We start from the raw sequence: 23,969 nt of genomic DNA on the forward strand, positions 1-23,969 counted from the left end.
GTGATCCCATTGGAATCACATTAAAATATATTACAGTATATTATGAATTTTGCTCTATTATAAGTTTGTAGAAGTCATTTATCTACAACTACATCCTGTATATTTCGATGATTCGACTCAATTGTAACTCTGGTCTTTCATTTCCTTCTTGCAGCCAATTTTGGTGATTTTAACCGGCTTGAATCACAGGATTTTCTCAGAGACTATGAGCTCTTCCCTCTGGTAAGAGATAAGGTTCTATGTTGCATGGAACATCTGCAAACGCTTTGCTCCTCGGTGTAGATCAAAAGCTTAGATTGTTGTGTAAAACATTACAGGTTGGCTTATTTCTTGCTTCCATCTGAACATGTGACTTGCGCATGGCGCTGCAGGGATCCTATGTGGTTTAAAACCCCATACACTGTTTTGACTTGTCCATTGAATACCAAGCTCCTCGTCTTGCATGTGATTAGTGCATAAGCTTCTTACCTGGGCCTTAGATCATTGCAACATGAATTAAAATCAAAACGGAATTCCCAAGGAGCTAAATCGCTGACTGTCTGTTGGAACATTTTGAGCTTGCGTCTATTTGAAAGTGACAATCCTGGGCACGCTAACATCACTTTATATTGACGTGGCATTTTGGAGAACGTGCTGTTCGGCATTTCTTTTGCTTCCTCGCACTCACTCTCCTGCTTCTGGCAGTCCTGGGGGGAAGATGAGCAGAAGTTGGAGGAGCTGACTCAGAGAGTTGCCGCAATGCATCGTTCCTGCTGGTATGAGAGACTTCAATCTGCAGGTTTAGTTATGAAAGACATTAGGCCATTAGGGGGTTCTTTAATTTAAGGCTGAAATGGTTTGGCTGAAACTGGGTTAGGGGTTGCAGGATAGTATGTAAAACTAGAACGGCACTCGGTAGAGAGCATACCTCCACCAGGCTGAACATTTACATATCGTATCCCACTGATAGGCCGGATCTGGATCCAGGAATGAACCAAGATCCAATCGGCTTGTTCTTGTCACCAAATAAACACATTCACCAAGTTTTATCATAACTCTTCCACAACTTTTTGACCTACTATGCAATAAATTGTTTTTGACCCCATCTCTCAATGATGATGAATCGCTTAAAAAAGAACGTTTTTAATTGTTAAAAATTTTTTTTAAATAATTGTTAAAAAAACATTTTTTTAAATTGCTTAAATATTCAGATATTCACCGAAATCTAATCAATTCATCCTTGTCACACACCCAACCAGTCAACCAAATTTCGTCCAAATCTGTCCACAACTTTTTGAGATACTATGCAATATATTGTTTTTGACCCCATCTCTCAATGATGATGAATCGCTTAAAAAAGAACGTTTTTAATTGTTTAAATTTTTTAAAAATAATTGTTTGAATTTTTTTTTTTTAATTGCTTAAATATTCGGATATTCACCAAAATCTAATCAATTCATCCTTGTCACACACCCAACCTGTCAACCAAATTTCGTCCAAATCTGTCCACAACTTTTTGAGATACTATGCAATATATTGTTTTTGACCCCATCTCTCAATGATGATGAATCGCTTAAAAAAGAACGTTTTTAATTGTTAATTTTTTTTTTTAAATAATTGTTAAAAAAACATTTTTTTAAATTGCTTAAATATTCAGATATTCACCGAAATCTAATCAATTCATCCTTGTCACACACCCAACCAGTCAACCAAATTTCGTCCAAATCTGTCCACAACTTTTTGAGATACTATGCAATATATTGTTTTTGACCCCATCTCTCAATGGTGATGAATCACTTAAAAAAGAACGTTTGTAATTGTTTAAATTTTTAAAAAATAATTGTTTGATTTTTTTTTTTTAATTGCTTAAATATTCGGATATTCACCAAAATCTAATCAATTCATCCTTGTCACACACCCAACCTGTCAACCAAATTTCGTCCAAATCTGTCCACAACTTTTTGAGATATCTTGTTCACAGACAAATAAACAGATAGACAAACAGACAGGGAGTAAAAACATAACCTCCGTCCACCTTGGGTGGCGGAAGTAATTAAGAAAACCAGATCATTTCAGATCGACAGGCAATCTTCATGGCCCTAGAACCTACCGTTAAATAAGTTGCTCAAAAATCAACTTGTCCTTTCCTCACTTCATCTTTTGCTTCTTCCTTTCATTGTTTATTTGCTTCTACTTTTCCTCATTCTCATTTTTCACCTGCAATTTTGGAAGACTGTTACCTGCAGGCGATTTACAGCTCTCGTCGTATTTTGTCTTCATTTACCTGTTTGCCTTTACATGCTCATTTCGAGCATTTCATGTTGGATTCGGGACAAAATATAACGAGACCGTTTTGTAGAAATCCCAAAAAATAGATCAAAAGTCTGAGTTGAGTGCATTTGGCTCGCTTTTAATAGTAGAAGAAATTCGAAATAGATAAAAAATGGGATGTGAGATCTCAGTTGGCCATGATGACCTCTAAAGTCTGGAGTGAAGCATAAGACTAAACAGAGTGAGGAAGTTTGTTTTACTAGTTGGCAGAATTAGGTTGGAGTCTGGAAGTCCGTTTAGGCAATGCTGTTCCAGGTTGGCATGCTGTCGATGCATGCAGGGTGGACACCAGCTAAAGGAAGTATATTTTATTGTTACCTCCACCACCAAAAGTGGATGGATGTTATGTTTTCACCCCTGTCTGTCTGTCTGTTTGTTTTTCTCTCCGTTTGTGAACAAAATCTCTCAAAAAGTTGTGAATGGATTCGAAGGTAATTTGGCAGAGATGTAGCGTATGTGACAAGAACAAAATTATTAGATTTTTGGTGAAGATCTGGATTCGGCTAGTAGAATTTTTTCATTGATTCTTCAACATTGAGTGATACGGCCAACCAGGCGGAGGTATGCTCTCTACTGAGTGCCGTTCTAGTTAACTTATTGGATCGAAGACTGTTGGTTTATGTACAATACTGTACATTATACATTTATGTACATTGACAGGACTCCCTGCTCACCTTCACTCTTTCATTCCTCTTTTCTCCCGCCTCTGGAACAAACTCCCTCACTCTCTTTAATCCCACTCCTCCCTCCAGGTCTTTAAAACAGCTGTTCACCACCATCTCTTATCTTCCCCCATCCAAAACCGTAATCTTTTCTACCCCCGTTAATTCACCCCAGATGCACTTTTTTTGAAATTCCAATTTCTTTCCTGTAAATCCTTGCAGTGTCCATGTGTTTTATACTTCTCCCCTCCCCCCCCCCCCCTCCCTTCCCACGCCACCTCCCCCGAAGCCCTCTCCCTCCCACAGATCTCTCGATGTCCCTGCTCTCAAATGTTGTGTTTGTGTGCTTCCCCCTGTCTCCCCATCTTGTCTACCGCTCCCATTATTATATGTTTTGTGTGTCTGTTTGATTTTTTGTGTGATTAATCTTAGCTCTTTCACGAGCCTCGATCTTGTATACAAAAATATATATATATTGAACTCCGTCATGTATGTACAGGATGTGCTATGTTTGCATGTGTCATATTTGCATTAACTCAGTGTTACATTACATCTCCATCGCTTTATAACTAACATATCACATTTACATTCTCGGCAAGGAAAATAGGCCGGTTTTGTTACACAATGGCCTGCTATTTTCGAATGACACTATGGCATCTTAAACATCCAGTACATTCAATCATATACAACAGTTCACTTTTTAGCCCTATCGGAAAGTTGGCATACTTTGAGATAAAGTTCCCCACACTGCCACTGACTCAGAATGGAAGTTGTTGGTGAAGTTTTATTTGATGAGTGATTGAACTCAGACTAGAGTCTAGACAGTCCAGTAAGTGGCAGGTTAACAATTGAGCTCTCCTGCCACTCACTTCTTTACCTGTTATTGTACCTATTTTGTCCTCCCAGTGGCCTTTCACCAGCTGAGGCTGAACTGTGTTACATCATGGAAGCTGAGAGGCTAGAGGGCTACGGAGAGGAGAGTTTAGCAGCTAAAGTAAGTATATTTCATTGTTGATACTAATTTCTCCCTTTTTTTTACTTGCTGGTACACAATAATTTATTGGTGTACGAGGAGCTATGCACAGCCACATGTGTTCCTGTAACATCTGCACTCGCCGTTAAACCGCATGAACTCAACTGAAATGTGAAACGATTGGAGTTTGTGCTCTAGTAACATCATCATGTAATTGCTGTGACGTCATAATATTAATATTTCAAACTTCTTGATGTGCACTTATTCACCCAGTCGTTTGGCTATTCCAACAAGATGATACGGAGGTATAACTCACTTACCTTTCGGGTGGCTAGCCTTTGTTTGATCTCTGACCCGACTCCAAACTCGGATTGTTGTTCGTATGTTGGGCGTTGCATCACAAAGTGCATTGCGCTTTGATGCACATTCAACTTGTTGGCCTGTTTGCTGGTATTTTGCTGGAACAGTAAAGATCCCAAGGTGTCTTTTGTGAAGAGCAGATGGGTTATTACCAGAATGCTGGGCAAATTGCTAATTCCTGCCACCTTCTATTCCATAGGATACAGACAATGTACTGTGGTGCAGGAAGAGGCCATTCGGCCCATCATACTTGCACTGCATCAGCCCCACTATCGTTACCTATCCACACACAAGCCAATATCCCCAAACCGATTTATCTCCAATTAATCCAGGTCCCTATCTCATTCGCATTTAAATTTATCCACTCCCTCCACTGTCACTACCTTTTTGGGGAGACCACTCCATGCATTGACGAGTCTCCGACTGAAACCCCCCTCAACTCCCCCTCCCCCCTTCCTCTCCCATCTTCTTTACCCTCAAGATTGCGTGGGGATCTGATAGAGATGCTTAAATAATGAAGGGTGTGGACAAGATAGGTGCAGTGCAGTTTTTCAGCAGGGTGGACACCAATTAAGCACCAATTGAGTTAAAAACCCATGCTAGCTTTACCTATAGCTGCCTGGAACTGAGTGGTGGCTGCTTACTCCTCCCTCTAAGCCTGGTGTTGGCTTAGCGGTTAGGGTGCCGGCTTGGGATCCTAGGATCCTGAGTTTGAATCCCGGTCGATCGGTGAATTAATGCCAAGGGGGTTGACTCAGCCTGTCATCCTTCCGAGGTCGGCAAATTGAGTACCAGCTCACTGGTAATTGGGGCACTGCATCAGCGGCACAAAATGCGCTTCCAGAGAAATGATGCAAACCAGCAGCCAGAGGCTGCATACGAAACAACAACAACTCCTCCCTCTCGCCCCGTCCCCCCATATCTATGACCAACCCCAGATCTTTCTCCTGTGTGACAAACATCAAGATTGGCCCTTGCATCATGTAATCTCTATTTTAATTAATCTTACCCATCCCCAACACCCTACATTTCTTTTATGTTAAATTGCATCTGCCAATCTTTTACCCAATCTATTAAAGTATCTCGACGTTCCTGAATGTGATTGGCACCCTCTCTGCTATCTACCTTACCTCCAAGCTTTGCAACATCTGCAAATTTAGAAAGTGATTCTTAGCCCCATTATCAAAATCGTGGATGTAAATTATGAATAATAATGGTCCCAGTACTGATCCTGAGGTGCCGCACTACTTACTGTTCACCTTCTCAGCTAGACATCTTCCCACTCACAGCCATTCTTTACTTCTTATCACTAAGGCAGTTTCCAATCCAGGTAGCTACCAAACCAGGCACTCCACAAGTCTCACCTTACCTGACAACCTTCCATGGGGTACATTAATCAAATGCCTTCTGAAAGTCAAGATACACTACATCTACTGCTTTCCCTCATCCACCCAATCGGAAACTACTTTGTAGAACTCCAATAACTTTAAATTGGTATATGTGGGAAAATTACGCGCCCAGACCAGGAATCGAACCCAGGTCCTCTGGTGAACCGTACCCGTGCTCTGCCATCTGAGCTATCTGGATGACCCTGACCATCGATGAAAGACAGTGGCATTGATGGAAAGAGCGTTGCAATTCTATGTTTGGGAAAATTTCATGCTTCGTCAGGGTTTCCCAGATAGCTCAGATGGCAGAGCACTGGCACGGTTCACCAGAGGACCTGGGTTCGATTCCTGGTCTGGGCATGTAACTTTCCCACATATATCAATTTATTTATTTATAACCCTGTTCATTAATCCAATGACGTTGTTGAACATGATATCCTTTGGTGAATCCGTGCTGACTCTCTTTTACTAGTTTGGCTTTGTTAAATGTTTTCCTATCCGTTCCTTAATTAATGTCTCCAGCACTTTTCCCATAATATAAGTGAAGCTAACAAGTCTATAGTTCCCCAATTTTCACTCTGGATCCTTTCTTAAATTGTGGTGTTTTTTTTTTGTTTGTTTTTTTTGTATACAAGATCGAGGCTCGTGTAGGAGCTAACATGAATCACAAAAAAAACGGACACATAAAACATATAATAAAGGGAGTGGGAGACAAGATGGGGAGAGAGGGGGGAATCACACAAGTACAACATTTGAGAGCAGGGACATCGGGAGATCTGTGGGAGGGAGAGGGCTTTGGGGGAAGAGGCATGGGAAGGTTGAGGTATAAAACACATGGACACTGCTAGGACTTCCAGGTTATCATCAGGTAGCTGACAACTGAAACCGACAACAGAAGAGATTTTGATTTTTTGCTATAGATTGTTCGACATGTATACATGGGAAAATCTGATGGGTGCCACTCTGGCACTGTTGGGCAATTCTTTTTTTTACACCATGCCCTTTTTCATAATTATTTTTCATCATTTTAACATAATTAGGCTAATTCTATACCTCGCCATAAACATATCGAACTTGGTATCCAATCAAAGTTAATGGCATACAGAATGCAAAAATTATCAATCAGGTTCACCCTTCATCATTCAACTATGAGTTAAGGTCATCCTAGGTCATTGAAGGTCACTTTGGGCTATTAATTTGATCGTCTCGTTCAAGGAAAGACCCCAAATTCGACCGTCTGTGTTATAAGGTCTCTTGTTTCCCAAAAATGACCAAAGATTCCGAATCAGATGTAGGCCTACATATATATGGCTACTTGGGATCATTAATTTGAACATTAAATGAGTGCATGACCACACGAACTTTGATCTCATGTGCTACAAGTTTTTTTTCTCCAAAATAGGTATTAATTAGACATAATTATTTACAGTGCCAAGTAATTATTTACGGTTATTTTTTGAAGTTCCCTCAAAGTCTCAGACCAAATTTGTTGGAAAACATCAGATCAGTTTGTCACAGCAATGTCCTGTCTATGTCCTATAGACCTAGACAATTTTTTTTTTTTGTACACATAGTCGAGGGTTGTGGAAGAACTGGTAGTACACTGAATGGATCAGGACGTAACAGAACAAAAGGAACAGTAGAGAGAGAGAGGAGGAAACACCAACAGCAGAGTTGAATGCCAAGATAGAGGGAGACTTGGACAAACAATGGGTGTGGGTAGGTATTGGGGCATTGGGGGCAGGAAAGGACAACAGGAATACAGAAAAAAACTCAAAGGAGGGGAAAACTGGAAGCTAAGAAGAAGGGATTGGGTTGGGTGTGGTTGCGGGTGGGTTAGCAAGGGTAGAGAGGATCATGGTTGTGGATTGTGGATGATCTGAGATGGTGGTGAACAGCTGTCGTGAAGACCTGGAGGGAAGAATGAGATTTGGAGAGAATGGGGAAGTTTGTTCCACAGCCAAGAAAAAAGAACGAATGAGTGGCAATGAGCCATGATCCTAGATTTATGTCATTTCAAATACCATTCTTACAAGAACATCACAACTACATCAGTATTTGAAAATTCAACTGGCTTGTATCAACTTTAAATGGTCTAGTACTCGAGTAGTACATGGATGAAAGGTGCAGTAATTGCCAGGCCTTTACTCAACTTCACTGTCGTCATCTACAGAAACTGTACCCAAAATACTTTGTTAGGAAACAGGTCGCTCATCTTCAGGGAGGTCATCTCCAGCTTGGAAATCCTTGGCATCACTACTGCAGTTGGAAGATTTCTTTGTTTCATATAAAACAGTAAAAGGGATATGCAGTGCCCTGCATAAGTATTGGAACAGTGAAGTCAAATTTGTTATTATCGCTATATACTCAATAACTATGGATTTGAGATCAAAAGATGAATATGAGGCAAAAGTGCAGAAGGTCAGCTCTGATTTCCTGGTATTTCTATGTATATATTGTTGCGAATATGGAATTTGGCCTCCATATCCGCTTGTAAATATTCCCCTATTTCTCCAATACTCCCCAACTTTCCCCAATCCCCCATTCCCTAGTCCCATTGCATGTAAATAACACTCAGTAGAGCCGACCTTCCCCTTATTCCCCCATTAAATGTCGTGCCCAGGTCCACCGCACCACACGTAGACAACTTTCGGACATCTTGCTAGTTATTCTTAATCTATGTCAGTTAAGGACTCGTTTCCATTAATTCTGACTCTTCGTTGCACCAGAATGTGATTATATGGCATCAGTAGTGAGTTTAGGACCTTTCCCATACCTCCTTCCATCTTCTTCCCCAACAATTACAACCACAACAGAGGAGATGGCGGCGGCGCGGGGGAGGATGCGTCCTCACACCGGCTCGATTAGCGCCATTGACCACGCGCTCCACGGGGTTACCACGGAGGGGCTGGCTGTCAGCTCCTCCTCAAGGGCGGAGCCTGGTAACCCCCCGCACCCAATCAGAAGGGCGGACCGATTCCATCTGGGGCGGCGCTAGCGAGCCGAGGGCGTGTCACTCCCCGCCGGATATACGCGGCCCCGCGCCGGATGTGACGTAAGATGCGCCCCCAGCTGAAGAGAAAGAAGGACCTGCGAGCGCTGAGTGAGATGCGCCCCGCCTGAGAAAGAACGTTGCCTGCGATCGCTGAGAGAGAAAGACCCGCCTGAGAAAGAACGTCCCCTCCGAGCGCGGTGACCTCCCCGCATCTTTGGACCGGACTGTACCCTGCTTTGAGCCAAGAGTGCACCTTGAGCCATCGCTATCTGCCTTTCCTAGCCATCAAACCCCGTGTGAGTCAGCCGTTGTCCCGTTTACCTGTCGTCTGTCCGGGGTTAATATAAGAGTGTGTCTAAGTGCCCGTCTTCCTGTGATATACCTCTAGCCCCTGTAATCTAACCTTTTCCGTACGAATATAATTGAGAATCGAAACATTGGTGTCTGTCATTATAACCCAGCCGGGTGTCTTCTTTTTCCTTATTGAGCCAGCGTGGCGCGGCTTCGTCAACGTTCGGGTACAATCGGGTAATTTGTGCGGACACGACGGCCATTCCGCTCGGCCCACCTTAACATCAAAGTCGTGTCTGTAACAATTGGTGTCGAGGAGTGAGATTCGGACCCGGGACTAAATTAGTTAGGCCCAAATTTTGGGAGGGAAAATCGATTCGGAGCGCGTACTGCGCTCGACAAAATCGAGCCGGAGCGCGGTCCCGCGGTTACTGCGCTCGACAAAATCGAGCCGGAGCGCGGTCCCGCGGTTACTGCGCTCGCCGAAATTATAACGAAAAAAAAAAAAAAATTTGGATTTGTTTTACGAAACTCGAATTTTGCAAGTCGCGCTATGGCGGATCAAGACGGCTGCGGTCCGGTAGGGGAGAGTGAAGCAGGGTCGGTCCAGGACCAAATTGAGGGACGCGAGGAGAGCGAAGCAGTGAGGGCGGCAGGGTCGCAAAATAGCGTTGTCACGCACGAGGTGGCCACGGCGCCCACGCCCGCGGCAGCGCCCCTGGTGGATTCGAACCTTTTCCTCCTGCAAATGAGGGCCCTTATGGAACAAATGGTGGGAATGAGGGCTGATAGTGAGCGGTTGGGAAACCAAATGGGGGTAATGGGGAACCGGATGGATGCTCAGAGTGAGCAATTGGGAGTAATGAGGGACGAAGCGAGGGGTACTGGTGAGGGGTTAGACAAGAAATTTGGGAAGTTAGACAATAATTTTGAGGGGTTAGACAACGGGATAAAAGAAGTGAAAAATGGGTTAATGGGGGTAGAAAATAGAATGGCTGCCCAGGAGAATCAGATAGAGGGAGTGAAAAATGGGTTAGAGGGGTTAGAAAACACCATGGAAGGCAAATTGAGGGACATGAGGGACCAAGCGGAAAGGGAAGTTAACCAAAGGGGGCAGCAGATAGAGGGGGTCAGAATGGGGGTAGAAGCCAAACTGGATGCTCACAGGGAGGAAATGGAGCAGATGAGGGTGGCATCTGGGCAGGAGATGCAAGTGATGGGAGAAGAGATCAGAAGAGGAGTGAGTGAGGAGGTCGGAGGAGTGCGCGAGGAGGTGAGGCACTGTAAGGAGCGCATGGAGAAGGAGGTGAGAAAGGGGACTGTAAAGTTACAAGGGGGCATAGAGGACCTGACGCAGGAGGTGGAGCAGCTGACGGTGGGACAAACGGAGTTAGTGGAGCAGGTTCAAAGGAACACTGCGGTATTAGGAGGTTTAAAAGCGACACAAAACGACATAAAAAACGACTTGATAGCGACAAAGAGGGAATGTCAGATGGTACGTGAGGGACTGACAACGAGGTTGGACGAGGTGATAGAGGTAATGGAGACGAAGGACCGGCAGGTGAGGACGCACCTGGAAACGGTCAAGGTAGCCTTAGAGGATGAGCTTGAGGAGACGTACCGGGGAATAAAAGAGGTGAAGCACAAATTAGAAGAAGTGGAAGAAGGGATGAGCGAAATTAAGAAGCGACGGAGAGGGGATAAGAAAGAGATAAAAGAGGAGATAAAAGAATTGGTCCAAAGTCTGTGTTTGGATCGTGATGATGTGCTCATTAACCGGATGAGGGATTCGCAGGTGATGGAGGAGAAGCGAAGAGGAAGAGGACCCGGTGTAAGTGGTGACCAATATGGTCGTGCGTATGATGCGCCAGGGGATTTAAAAAGCTTGGGGATTGGTTTGGATCCGGGTGTTCGTGAAAGGCCGTTGGTGAGGTGTGTGACAGGTCTGGTGTGCGAAAGAGGAGGTGTGCGAGAAAGTCCGACTCTGGGGTGTGTGAGGAAAAAGTGTGTGCCAAGGAGTGAGGGTGTTGGCGAGAATGAGTCGGTCGTAGCGTGTGTGCGAGGGAGCACATGGAAGCGCGGTGTGGTGAGTGTTACAGAGGGTGTAACGGGAGAGTGTGCGCGAGAAAGGTGTGTGATGGACAGGTACATGGGGAAAGAGTGCGCTGTCAAAGGCAAGGAAGAATGCACACCTGTGGTAAGTGTTGCAGAGGGTGTGACGGGAGAGTGTGCGCGAGAAAGGTGTGTGACGGACAGGTGCATGGGGAAAGAGTGCGCTGTCAAGAGTAAGGGTGAGTGCGCTGTCAGGAATGGAGGTGAAAGTAGTGGGAGTGACATGGAGCGTGAGTTAGTTGTGACAGGTGAGCGAGGATGTACACCTGGGATGGAAGGATGCACACCTGGAATGGTAGAGCGTGAGTGGGAATGCACGCTGGAGTTGGTGGTGAGGCACGTGATTGGGTGTGCGAATGAGGGCACACCTGTGATTGTCACAGAGGAGGTGACCGCGGCGGGGGCGCGAAGCGGTGTATTGGTGAGGTGTGCGAGCAACGAATGTGTGCCAAAGTGTTCGGTGGTCAGGTGTGTGACCAAGGCTGTGAGTGGAATGGGTGTACCTGGGTGTGTAAGGAAAGGTACGAGGAGCATGGGCACGGCTGGGTGTGTGAGCAAGGAACGGGCTGCGGGGTGTAAGCATGCAGGTGAAGCATCGACGTTAGACGGGGTAGAGTTTAGAACGACTTATAGCCGAATCGGGCCCTCGGTGCGTGCTGGGCCTCGCTTTGAACGGCCGCGTCCGTGCTCCACCAGGCGGAGCGGGCGGCAGGATAGGAAGGGTCGTCATGGCGACCACTTTTTGGTGAGGCATTCCGGCAGGCCGAGATCGAGCCATGGGATGGCTCCGTGCCGAGATGGTGCGTGGGATCTCGGCCCGGGTAAACCTCCTTCCCTGCACCGAGTGCCGGACGCATCCAGCCGCTGGCACAAAACAACCAGCATCCATTGCTTGGCTTTACGAAGCCGGGCTTTGGACAGGAATTGGCGCACCGAGAGGCAGTAGTGAGTAGACTGGGTGATGAGGTTAGTGTTTTGGACCCAAAATTAGGAAAAAAAACAAAATTTGATGATTGGCAAAGGATTGGCAGTAGTGATTGGCAGATGATGGGCAGTGATTGGCAAATTTTTAATTTGTTGAAATTTGATGTGCAAAATTGGTAGTGAGAGACCCCCGATGTGGTGGGATGGCAAATCCACCATCCCTCACAGGTGGGGGCAAATGCGCTATAGTTTATGGGGTGTATGGCAGTGAAAACTAGCCCGGGTGGGTTAGGTTATATTGTAGGGATCTAGAAGAGATTGACATTAGGTAACGTTAAGTTTAGTTAGTGACTGATACCTGTAGTAGGGACGCAGGTAGATTAGTGTGGATGATAATGACGAGGGAGCGCAATAGTTTAAAGGGACGACTAGGAAGCGCAAGTTTCAGAAGGGAGTAGTTAGCTGAGATGATGCTGTGTGTGTGAGAATTGAACAGGTGTGATTGCACAGGTGTGCAACTGGACAGGTGTGTGGAGCAGTGTATGAGTAGTGAGTGTTGTGGATCAGCGCGAATGCGCTTGGGGAGAGAAGGGTGCAGGTGGCACCAGGTGTGAGAGCACAGGTGTGCAAGTACAGGTGTGTGGAGAGAGTTGGAGTAAGTGGTACGGAGTGGTGTGCATGGTGCGAAGGTGTGGATGGGGGAAGAGTGGACCCCCTTTCACGAGTACCCGGGGCGGGTAGTGTAAGTGTTAGGTAGAGGGTACAGGTAAATTGTGGTTGGATATTGGCACTTGTGGTGCGGTTGCAGAATGGTGTTGTGAATGGGTGCATTAGTGTTGTGGAAATGGCTGGGCGTGTAGCCTGTTAGTGCGTGTAGTTGGTTGGGCACTCCACCACTGTGAGGATGTCGGCCAGGTGAGGCCGCAGGTGGGCTCTGGGAGCCGGTAGAGTTGTGGATGGGGCCCGAGGATCCGGAGGACGGCCCCGGGTAGCCCAGTGCCAGAGAGGGCACCGAGTGGGGAGAGTGCCAGAGGGCCTTCCCCAAGTAGTTAGGTTAGGGCAAGGAGCAGGTAAGCTCGGAGGCAACTGCAGTGGTGGAGGTGTGCAGGTGGGTAGACCCACTGGGAGAGGTACACGCCGCAGCCCAGAAATTGTGCGAGGGCACCGGGAGATGAATCGGGGGAGTGAGACCCCAAATTGAAAAGCACCACAGTCTGGCCAATGGGAATTGGTTTTTAGAACCAATAGTGTAAGAGGGCCAATGGTTTGGCCGGAGAAAGACCCCGGGTAGTGTAAAGTTGTAAAGTCATTTAGGAAATAGTTAGGATTGATGAACCTGTCGCACCATACGCAGCCACTTACCTGTGGTGATGATGATGACTCCACACCTGTGTTTTCTTTGTTTGTTGCAGGAAATGAGATTGCTGTGTGGATTTGTGAGACGCATCACGACGTGGATGAGACATTGGGGTGATTCCATCTCTCCCTCCCTAGGAGGGACTGATGATGAATTGGTAATGGCAAATTTTGATGTGCAGTTGGAGATGGCAAATTTTGATGAGAGTTGAAAATGGCAAATTTGATTGGTTAGGAGGGAGAGAAGACGAATTTGGTTTATGGGAGGAACGGGGAAGACAGTAGGGATGTTTGTTGATTTGTAAAGTAGATGTTTATGGGTAGTGTTGTGTTTTGTGGATACAGTAAGGGGTAAGGGAGGGGCCATGTAGGTTACCTGGTGGGGGGGGGGGGGGCGTACGATAGGAACGTACCTGTCTCACCTGGTTCCCATGTGCCCCCAGTGTGCATCACCTTACATTGCGTGCACTTTTGCGCCCTTACCACCTTACTCACTTGTCTGCTTCTTTTGTCTCCCACCTCCGAGGATCTGGCTTTGGGGTAGAGAGAGAGGAGAGAGAGGTGCTGGCTGCGCAGTTGTGGGCCTGCACTTTCGCTGTTTGCTGCCGGGATCGATACACCATATGGACCGCAATGTTTGTGGCCACCCACAATGGACCGCAGTTCGTTTGCGGCCAAGCGCCACCCGGGGATGGACCTATGGGTCAACGTGGCACCTATGCCATACAGGTGAACCACTTTTAGTTAACACCAAGTGCACCACAAGAAGAGCAAGAGACACCTGCAGGGTTAGGGGTTGTCGAATTTATTTTTATTCCAATGAACAATGGTGACTGCACCGATTGGTGGTGGGGTGGTGCTTTTGATGCTCGGGAAGGGTGCTCTGCACGTTATTAAAGGCCGTCGGCCACAGAGCACTCGTGGGTTGGTGTATCGATGCTGGCAAGCGCGCTCTCTCTATGCATAACATCTGCATGTGTTCCTCCAAAAACAGGTCCTGGATCGTAGTGTAAATAGCAGCGTAGTCGTGTAAATAATGCTCCCTACCGGCTGTATGTTTAGTTTGCGAATTCTTTCCGGATTCGGTTATCCTGTGGGTGTGTTTCTGTGAGGAGAAGGGTGCAACGTCGCAGGGGGACATATTTACTCATTTGTGAATATCTGTAAAACTGTCGCACTCAGGGTAGAGTTAATAGTAGAGGGAACTACATTGCGTGCCACACTAAAGTAGGTAAAAATTTATCGGGTCGGGACGCCCCGAGGGTAGAGAAGGGTGCAATGTTGCGAATATGGAATTTGGCCTCCATATCCGCTTGTAAATATTCCCCTATTTCTCCAATACTCCCCAACTTTCCCCAATCCCCCATTCCCTAGTCCCATTGCATGTAAATAACACTCAGTAGAGCCGACCTTCCCCTTATTCCCCCATTAAATGTCGTGCCCAGGTCCACCGCACCACACGTAGACAACTTTCGGACATCTTGCTAGTTATTCTTAATCTATGTCAGTTAAGGACTCGTTTCCATTAATTCTGACTCTTCGTTGCACCAGAATGTGATTATATGGCATCAGTAGTGAGTTTAGGACCTTTCCCATACCTCCTTCCATCTTCTTCCCCAACAATTACAACCACAACAGAGGAGATGGCGGCGGCGCGGGGGAGGATGCGTCCTCACACCGGCTCGATTAGCGCCATTGACCACGCGCTCCACGGGGTTACCACGGAGGGGCTGGCTGTCAGCTCCTCCTCAAGGGCGGAGCCTGGTAACCCCCCGCACCCAATCAGAAGGGCGGACCGATTCCATCTGGGGCGGCGCTAGCGAGCCGAGGGCGTGTCACTCCCCGCCGGATATACGCGGCCCCGCGCCGGATGTGACGTAAGATGCGCCCCCAGCTGAAGAGAAAGAAGGACCTGCGAGCGCTGAGTGAGATGCGCCCCGCCTGAGAAAGAACGTTGCCTGCGATCGCTGAGAGAGAAAGACCCGCCTGAGAAAGAACGTCCCCTCCGAGCGCGGTGACCTCCCCGCATCTTTGGACCGGACTGTACCCTGCTTTGAGCCAAGAGTGCACCTTGAGCCATCGCTATCTGCCTTTCCTAGCCATCAAACCCCGTGTGAGTCAGCCGTTGTCCCGTTTACCTGTCGTCTGTCCGGGGTTAATATAAGAGTGTGTCTAAGTGCCCGTCTTCCTGTGATATACCTCTAGCCCCTGTAATCTAACCTTTTCCGTACGAATATAATTGAGAATCGAAACATTGGTGTCTGTCATTATAACCCAGCCGGGTGTCTTCTTTTTCCTTATTGAGCCAGCGTGGCGCGGCTTCGTCAACGTTCGGGTACAATCGGGTAATTTGTGCGGACACGACGGCCATTCCGCTCGGCCCACCTTAACATCAAAGTCGTGTCTGTAACAATATGTTTCACCATTGTAGAATATTAACACTTTTTATGTTCAGTCTCCCTATTTTAGGTGAGCATAAGTATTGGAACAGATTAACTTAAAGTAAATTAAAGCAATATCATAGTTAGTATTTGGTTCCATATCCCTTGCATGCAATAACTTCATCATACCTGTGACCCATCAACATCATCAATCTCTCGGTATCTTCCTTTGAGATGCTCTGCCAACCTTTGCTGCAGCCATTTTCAGTTGTTGTTTGTTTTGGGGGTTTCTCACTTTAGTCTCATCTTCATCAAGTGAAATTAATGCTCCATTCGATTTATATCAGGAGATTGACTCGGCCAGTCTAAAACCTTCCATGTTTTTTTCCCGCTGATGAAGTCCTTGGTTGCTTTGGCAGTGTGTTTTGGATCATTGTCTTGCTGCTCGGTGGAATGCTGCCCAATGAGTTTGGAGGCATTTTCTTGTACAGAGCCAGACAAAATGTTTCTGTACACTTCCGAATTTATTCTGCTGCTGTCATTAGTTAACTCATTAATAAAGGCGAGTGAGCCAGTTCTAGAGGCAGCCATGTAAGCCCAAGCCATGACACTATCTTCACCATGCTTTACATGCAGTATGAGGTAGTATGCTTTGCATTACATGCAGTTCCTTCCTTTCTCCACACTTTCCCCTTTCCAGCGCTTTGGTAAAGGTTTTTCTTGGTCTCATTTGTCCATAAAACTTTGTTCCAGATCTCACTGTCACACCTCTGTACTTCTTAGCAAATTATAATCTGGCCTTTCTATTTTCGTGCTGATATGAGAGGTTTGCATCTTGAAGTGTGGCCTTTGTAATTCTGCTGCCGAAGTCTTCTGTGAACGGTAGATTGTGATACTTTCACCCTTGCACACTGGAGGTTGTTGGTAATGTCACTGACAGTTGTTTTGATGGTTTGTCTTCACAGCTCTTATGATTTTTCTGTCATCAACTGCAGTTGTTTTCCTTGGCAGACCTGGCCGTTGTCTATTGCTAAGTACACTCGTGGTTTCTTTCTTTTTCAAGATATTCCAAATTGTTACTCCCGCAAGGGAGTAATGCATTCGATCGTGTCCGTGTGTGTGTGTATGTGTTCGTGTGTTTGTGAATAAGATATCTGGAAAGGTTCTGAACGGATTTGGATGAAAGTTGGTGGGATGATTGCCCTTGGGATAAGGAAGAATTGATTAGTTTTTGGTGAAGCTCAGGATATTATTCCCGATCCAGGAATTTTTTGAAGGATTGTTTACCATTGGAAGATAGGGCTCATTTTTTTTTTACATTATCTTCTATATATTCTATATTTAACATTGTGATATGAAAATAGTTTTCATATTTGTTGTAAATGTAGTTTAAACTCGTGGTTATGCGTTAGAGCAGTGTATTTTGTTAGCAGCGTCGTCTTCAAGGTTCTTCTTTTTTTTTTCTAATAAAGACATATTCTGTCATTTTAAAACCACCAAAGGGTGTATTCGGTTTCCCCGTTTCATAAAATGTATCGTTTGATACGTACAATGCTTTAAAACTGTTTTTTTTTTGGTTTGTTTTTTGTTTTTTTACCTCAGAAGAGATATCAACATTTACCTCAGCGAATGTCAATCGCGGTGTCAGTATTTGATGAACTTATAAAGACTTAGGTGAGTTATAAGTGTGATCAGCATATGCACGGGATTCTTCCCAGAAGAATGAGTGGTCGCATTAGCTTGTACGACTTAAAATGAGCGAGTTTTGTTTTGACGTTTGGGCCAGTTTTACATGTTGTATCCCTAAGGAATGAAACGCGCGTTTTTCCTGGCCTACAATTTTATTTGAAGTCACACATGCCTCAAAATACACTCACTTATATAGAATTGAACGCTGAATCCGAAAATGTAAGTGAAATTGCCTTGTTTTTTTTTTAACATTATCTTCTATATATTCTAAATATATATCTGTGCAGTGTCTGTCTTGTGTTGTGTTGTCTTGTGTTGTCACTGAACTACTCCCTCAAACTTTTGTGAAATCGTACTATTCCAACTTGACCCATGGTGGGAGTATGTGCTCTACTGAGTGGCGTTCTAGTTGTATTTGCTCTGCCCAGTTTTTGTGCTCTGGATCCAATTGAATTATTCTGTTCTTTCAGCTTCCAAATTGCTCGCTTTTCTTTTCGAGACAATTCTCTGATCTTCATAATCGTTTATGGCTACCGACTCCCAAGGCAGACTCCTAAGGCAAAAGCAAGAGCTAAAACTAACACGAGACATTCACAGCTTGCATTTTGGGACCAATGTAACAACAAACACCTGTCAGTCATTTGTTCCAATATATATGTTTACCTAAAATGTGGGACTGAACATCTAAGTGTTATTGTTCCACAATGGTAAAACATATATACATAGAAATACCAAGAAATAAAAGCTACCATTCTGTATTCTTGCCTCATATTCATCTTTGGATACAACAACAACACACAACATGCATTTTAAGGCCATTTTCCCTGCTAGAGCGGGGGTTAGCCTTGCGGTCCCCATGACAATCTTCTCCATTTTGCCCTATTTTCTGCATCTCTCCTTGTTAATCCCCTTGCCCGCATTTCTTCTTCCACCATCTTTAGCCAAGTCTTTCTCGGTCTTCCCCGTCCTCTACTTCCTTCTACATTCATTTCCATCGCTCTTCTCAACCAGTCACTTTCATCCTTCCTCAACACATGACCAAACCATCTCAACCTGTTCCTCTTCACAGCATCAATCACAGGCTCTATTCCCATCATCTTTCGCAATTTCATCATTTGTCTTTGGATATCAAATGCAAATTTCTTGAGTACAGTACATAGCAATAACAACAAATTTGACTTCACTGTTCCAATACTTGTACTGTATATAAGGCACTGTATATTTAGAACAGATGTAAAACCATTTGGTGAAATATTTATTTCACAGGATTAATATTGCTATGTAGACATGAGTTAGATAAAAAGGTACTGCAGCATTTACCTTCGGTATATTGGTTGAATGATATTGCCATGGAGTGCGTTCTCTTCACCACTTTTTGGAGTGAAGACCTTTAAGTCAAAATTATCAAGCCATGCACTGGTGAGACCACCATCACCAGATAGACCTCTGGACATGAAATTACTTTGTCCTGTCGTCTTGGCAGCCGGTTTTCTGAATCGCAGAAATTCATCGTAGCTGGTAATTTATCCACTGGCATGAAGCAAATCAATTACCTCTCTTGAACCAATTTGATAGTGAAATTTCACAGCTAAACCAAGAGGTGTCTGACTTCATCCCGAGGGTTTGGATTGACTGAGTCAAACAGAGGGATTATGTAGTGACAGATCCTTTCAACACCGAACTCGAAATAAGGCCTTGTAACGTTTTACTACAATCGTCTGTTGCCCTTTCTCTTGTAAATCAGCCAGGTCGTAGCATTTCACTCTCTGGGAGGGATTTTTCCTTCACCTCAGGTGAGATTTTCTTGGTAAATTCAATAATGTGGTCAGCGTTATCATTTGCCTCCACCAGTTTCAATACTTCAAGCTTGTGGTTTCAAAAGCGAAGGATACTTACACACCCTTCAACATGCATGTGACTGTCCCCAAAGCATTCTTCTACGTCTCGAAGCAGATGAGCCCTTTCATTTCAATTTACTATTGTTTCGCAGTACAACCCATGAATTTCCACTGAGTTCCATACTCGGGTAGGGATCATCTTCCATTGTACCAACAACATGTTCAAACGCACGGTCTGCTGGGTCGGGCTCTCTGTCCAGAGATGCACAAGAAGCAGCCGCAATATTACATTGTCCAATGAATGTTATGTGGCAATTTATTGTAATGATATTGAGCATCGGATGCATGCAAATCAGTGATTGTCCCCTGAATCCTTAATCGCACTTGCTTCGCTACATAATCCCTCCTTTCGGCGCATGCCTTGAGGAGAGTGTTTCTCCGAGCGATAGTCTGGCAACTGAGAATCTTCCTCCAACAGTCTGGATGTTTTGGATCCTTTCAAATACAAACCTGTCCACATATGAGACAATGTTTCCGAAAGTCAAATAAAGGATGTTCAGGCCTTACCTTTCTTCATGGTGGTGACTTAGCTGGGGATATCTCTGACCCCATGTGTTGCACATATCATTCGATATGTGAAGATGAGGTGCATTTTTAGACGCAGGTGTTATGGAAATTGATTTGTAGGTTTGGATCTTCTTCTAGTCTACGTCTTGGTTCCAAATGCAGTACATCTTTCTTGGCGATGCTTGAATAAAATATTTTCTTTACCCTCGCTGGTTGCTTTCAACATTGGGTATCTTAAATCAAGGAACGAGTCGTGTTTTTTTCTTTTTCGAGAAACCTGTGATGTTTCACGGTCCCTGCCAGGCTTCTCGTGGGTTGTTTGTCCTGAAGCAGTTTTCCATTCTTTCTTTGTCGTTTTCCTTGGCGTTTTTGACTGATAAACAATTGCAGCGTTTTAAGTTTATTTTGCTTCTTCTTTTAAAAAGCATGTTTCCTTTCAAAAAGTATCCCCATTAAGTCCTTTGAAAGCCAGGATTTGTTTTTGGGATATAATTGCATAGTCCTTACCCGGATACGAAGGTCTAAACCAAAATTCACATATCCCTTGATTTTATTGGTGGCCTCGTCATTATTTTCTCTATCATTCAAAATGCGCTTCCCAACCAATGTTTTCAAAGCATGTTCTCAAGATATTTGCACTCTATCCCTAAATGTTGAAGGTTAAGGTCATATGGTGGGCCAGAAAAATGGCCTTCATTGAATCATGGGCCAAGGGTAAGTTGCGGGCGATGGCCAAGGGTGGGGGAAGGCTTACGCTCAGCGTTGCTTTGTGATTGCAGATATCTAGTTTGAACTTGCTGTGGCACATCTCCAGCAAACTTTTGTGTGAATTTAAAAAGCGCTCCCGAGAGTTCAGGTTGTGGTAATGTGACAACCACTAGAGGGGGAAGGGTGGGAGAAAAAATATATAAAATTGGAAATATAAAAATTCTACATTTGTTTCGTTCTTTCATTGAATTAAGTAATTTGCTAAAACGATATTACCCACCAAAAAACTAGCTCTACAGTCACGTGAAAAAGTAAGTACACCCCATGCAAAGTTTTGACTTTTTCAATATATTTCAACATACAGCTATTTGATCTTCATTTCAACAATATTGAAAGATAAAGGTGATATAATATAACAAATATCATGAAACATTTACATTTTGTAGTCCGTTGTATAATTTAAATAAACATAAATGCAAATTTCGCGTGTGGAAAAAGTAAGTACACCCCTACATTTATCACTACTTCAAATACCTAAAATTAGAATCAGGTGCACCAGCTCAGGTGCAAATGATTAGAACATCGTTAGAGAGGATCTTTGAGCAACCTGTCTTATTTAAACCTCAGACATTTAGTTTGGTTTGCTCTTTGTTGTTGAAGTGTGTGGCGTCACCATGCCTAGATCAAAAGAGCTCTCTGAGGCCTTCAGAAAGAAGGTTATAGATGCCTACGAGTCTGGGAAGGGGTTTAAAAAGATCTCCAAACAATTTGAAATCAATCATTCGACTGTCCGGAAGATCATGTACAAGTGGAGAAGATTCCAAACAACTGCTAACTTGTTCAGGCCAGGCCGCCCCAGCAAGTTCAGCCTGAGAACAAACCACAAGATGCTGAAAGAAGTCTCGAAGAACCCCAGAATGTCATCACGGGACCTACAGGTAGCTCTTGCCACTGTTGATGTCAAAGTGCACGAGTCTACCATTAGAAAGAGGCTGCACAAATTTGATCTACATGGGAGGTGTGCCAGGCGGAAACCTTTGCTGTCCAGAAAGAACATCAGGGCAAGACTAAAGTTTGCCAATGAACACCTTGGCAAAGACCAGCACTTCTGGAACAATGTGCTCTGGACAGATGAGTCAAACGTAGAGCTATTTGGCCACAGTACCAGAAGACATGTTTGGCGAAAACCAAAGATAGCATTTGACCACAAGAGCCTGATACCAACTGTAAAGCATGGAGGTGGAAATATTATGGTTTGGGGCAGCTTTGCTGCATCAGGGCCTGGGCAGCTCACTATCATAGAATCCACTATGAATTCTTCATTGTACCAGAGGGTGCTTGAGGATAATGTCAGGCCATCTGTCGGAGAGTTGAAGCTCAACCGAAGGTGGACCTTGCAACATGACAATGACCCTAAACATACCAGTAAATCCACCAAGGAATGGCTGAAAAGAAAGAAATGGAGGGTTCTGGAATGGCCAAATCAAAGCGCGGATCTAAATCCCATCGAGATGTTGTGGGGGGATTTGAAACGAGCTGTGCATGCAAGAAACCCCTCAAACATCGCACAGCTGAAAGAATTCTGCATGGAGGAGTGGGCAAAAATTTCTCCCAGTCGATGTCAGAGACTGGTAGACAGTTATAAGAAACGCCTACTTGAGGTTGTTTCTGCCAAAGGGGGCAATACCACCTATTAGAGCCAAGGGTGTACTTAATTTTCCACATGCGAAATTTTCATTTATGTTTATTTGAATTATACAATGGACTACAAAATGTAAATGTTTCAAGATATTTGTTATATTATATCACCTTTATCTATCAATATTGTTGAAATGAAGATCAAATAGCTGTATGTTGAAATATGTTGATAAAGTCAAAACTTTACACGGGGTGTACTTACTTTTTCACGTGACTGTATATACAGAGCATCGGTTCTACTGAAGTGGTTTCTTTGGCTGGGGTTACAATTGTGGAGGAGTCGACACTTTGACACAGGATACTCAACTGAGTCTGCAGGCGTTTGCAATTTGGCCAGGGTGCCGACGATAGCTCGCCTACTCTTTGCGAAGGACACCATGGGATCTTTAATGTCCACTAGCTACTACCTGAAGATGGGACACCCGGTTTAACATCCGTCTGAGGAACACATTGATGCCTCGCCATGCCTGTGAAACACCAGGATGACAGGCTGGATCAGGATGCAAACCCAGGCTATCCTGCCAGCCCTAAGCAAAAGTGTCATTCAGCATAATGACATTTATTTTAACGAGTGTTCCTATAATAACGGTGCTATATTGTACGCTTAATCATCCTGTATGAATGATATGAAATATCATCAAGGTCACCATTTTGTTGAGTGATACCAAGTTGTGTGGCTGTATAGTCTGATGAGGCATGTTCCAATCCATTATTCGGTACATTATGTACATTTTGGGACAGTGATTGGATCACTGTTATTGACACCTTTCTTATTGAGAAGCAACATCACAAACTCTCAGGATGCATAATGGAAGAATCCTGACAGGGTGAAACAGTACGAAAAGTGATTACAAATTAAAACAAAGCCTTGGGATAATCTTTCCTTGTTCAACAGGATGGCACAGGCAGCAACATTCTGCTGGGGACCTCTTTTGTTGGAATATTTGTGCGGCAGAGACCTGACCAACGTCCTCTGATGTTCAAGTGAGAACTCAATCCTGGGATTTATTGAATTTTGACCTCTCTTTCGGTTGTTGACACAAGAGCACACACACATCGATGACAACACACGTCACTTTTTTGTCTCATGTTGCGATGACAATTGCCAAACATGGAGGTATCCAGGTGTGAACCTTTGTTCTGACGCACTTTGTCCATGTCCGTGCACTTTGAATTGCAGGTGGAACAGCATATCATTTGTGTCCCACAGCAAGTCCCTGCTCTTGCTGCAGCTCACTTCTCTTGCTGAAGGCTTGCAGTTTCAGCTGGTACATGCTTTTGTTTTGACTAGATGTTCTACCAATACCAACTACCATTGACTGAAACACATGTGGAATGTTTCCACTCTTTAAAAAAAAACCTTAGATAATGATTTTACTAAATATCACTTTGTGTGTTAAACAGTTGTAATTATAATTTTTGATTTGTTTCTTTGCCAACTCTAAAAACACAAGTGACCTGGATTACTTCCTGTTTTACACCAGGAGGACATCGACATCGCGAAGTATATGTCAAGACTCATCAATACCCGGCTCAAGTTTTATAGACAGAATGAAAATCTCACCACGTATGTTTGGGTTATTTATAATCATGATTGTATTGTGTACTAGGGATAATCATCTGAATTATGAAGTCAATGACTGACATGACTTTACTGTTTTTTTTCTGCCACAATTGAACTGAATTTTTCTAAATAATCCTTTATAAAGTAATTTTA

General features: G+C 44.3%; 1 protein-coding gene across 2 annotated transcripts in view; it reads left to right on the forward strand.

The window, feature by feature from the left end:
* Positions 1 to 23,969, forward strand: part of LOC137436988 (tyrosine-protein phosphatase non-receptor type 14) — a 114,918-nt gene that overhangs the window by 54,166 nt on the left and 36,783 nt on the right. Inside the window, exons 6-11 of one of the 2 annotated variants that reach the window (XM_078787002.1) lie at positions 155 to 222; positions 685 to 755; positions 3,879 to 3,966; positions 23,148 to 23,236; positions 23,433 to 23,520; positions 23,737 to 23,819. In XM_078787002.1, the coding sequence (XP_078643128.1) occupies positions 155 to 222; positions 685 to 755; positions 3,879 to 3,966; positions 23,148 to 23,236; positions 23,433 to 23,520; positions 23,737 to 23,819 (487 nt within the window). The remainder of the gene's footprint in view (positions 1 to 154; positions 223 to 684; positions 756 to 3,878; positions 3,967 to 23,147; positions 23,237 to 23,432; positions 23,521 to 23,736; positions 23,820 to 23,969) is intronic. The other variant, XM_068131259.2, reaches the window with a different exon arrangement.

The sequence above is a fragment of the Myxine glutinosa genome, chromosome 11 (assembly GCF_964187855.1).
Source record: "Myxine glutinosa chromosome 11, kmMyxGlut1.1, whole genome shotgun sequence".
Lineage (NCBI taxonomy): Eukaryota > Metazoa > Chordata > Myxini > Myxiniformes > Myxinidae > Myxine > Myxine glutinosa.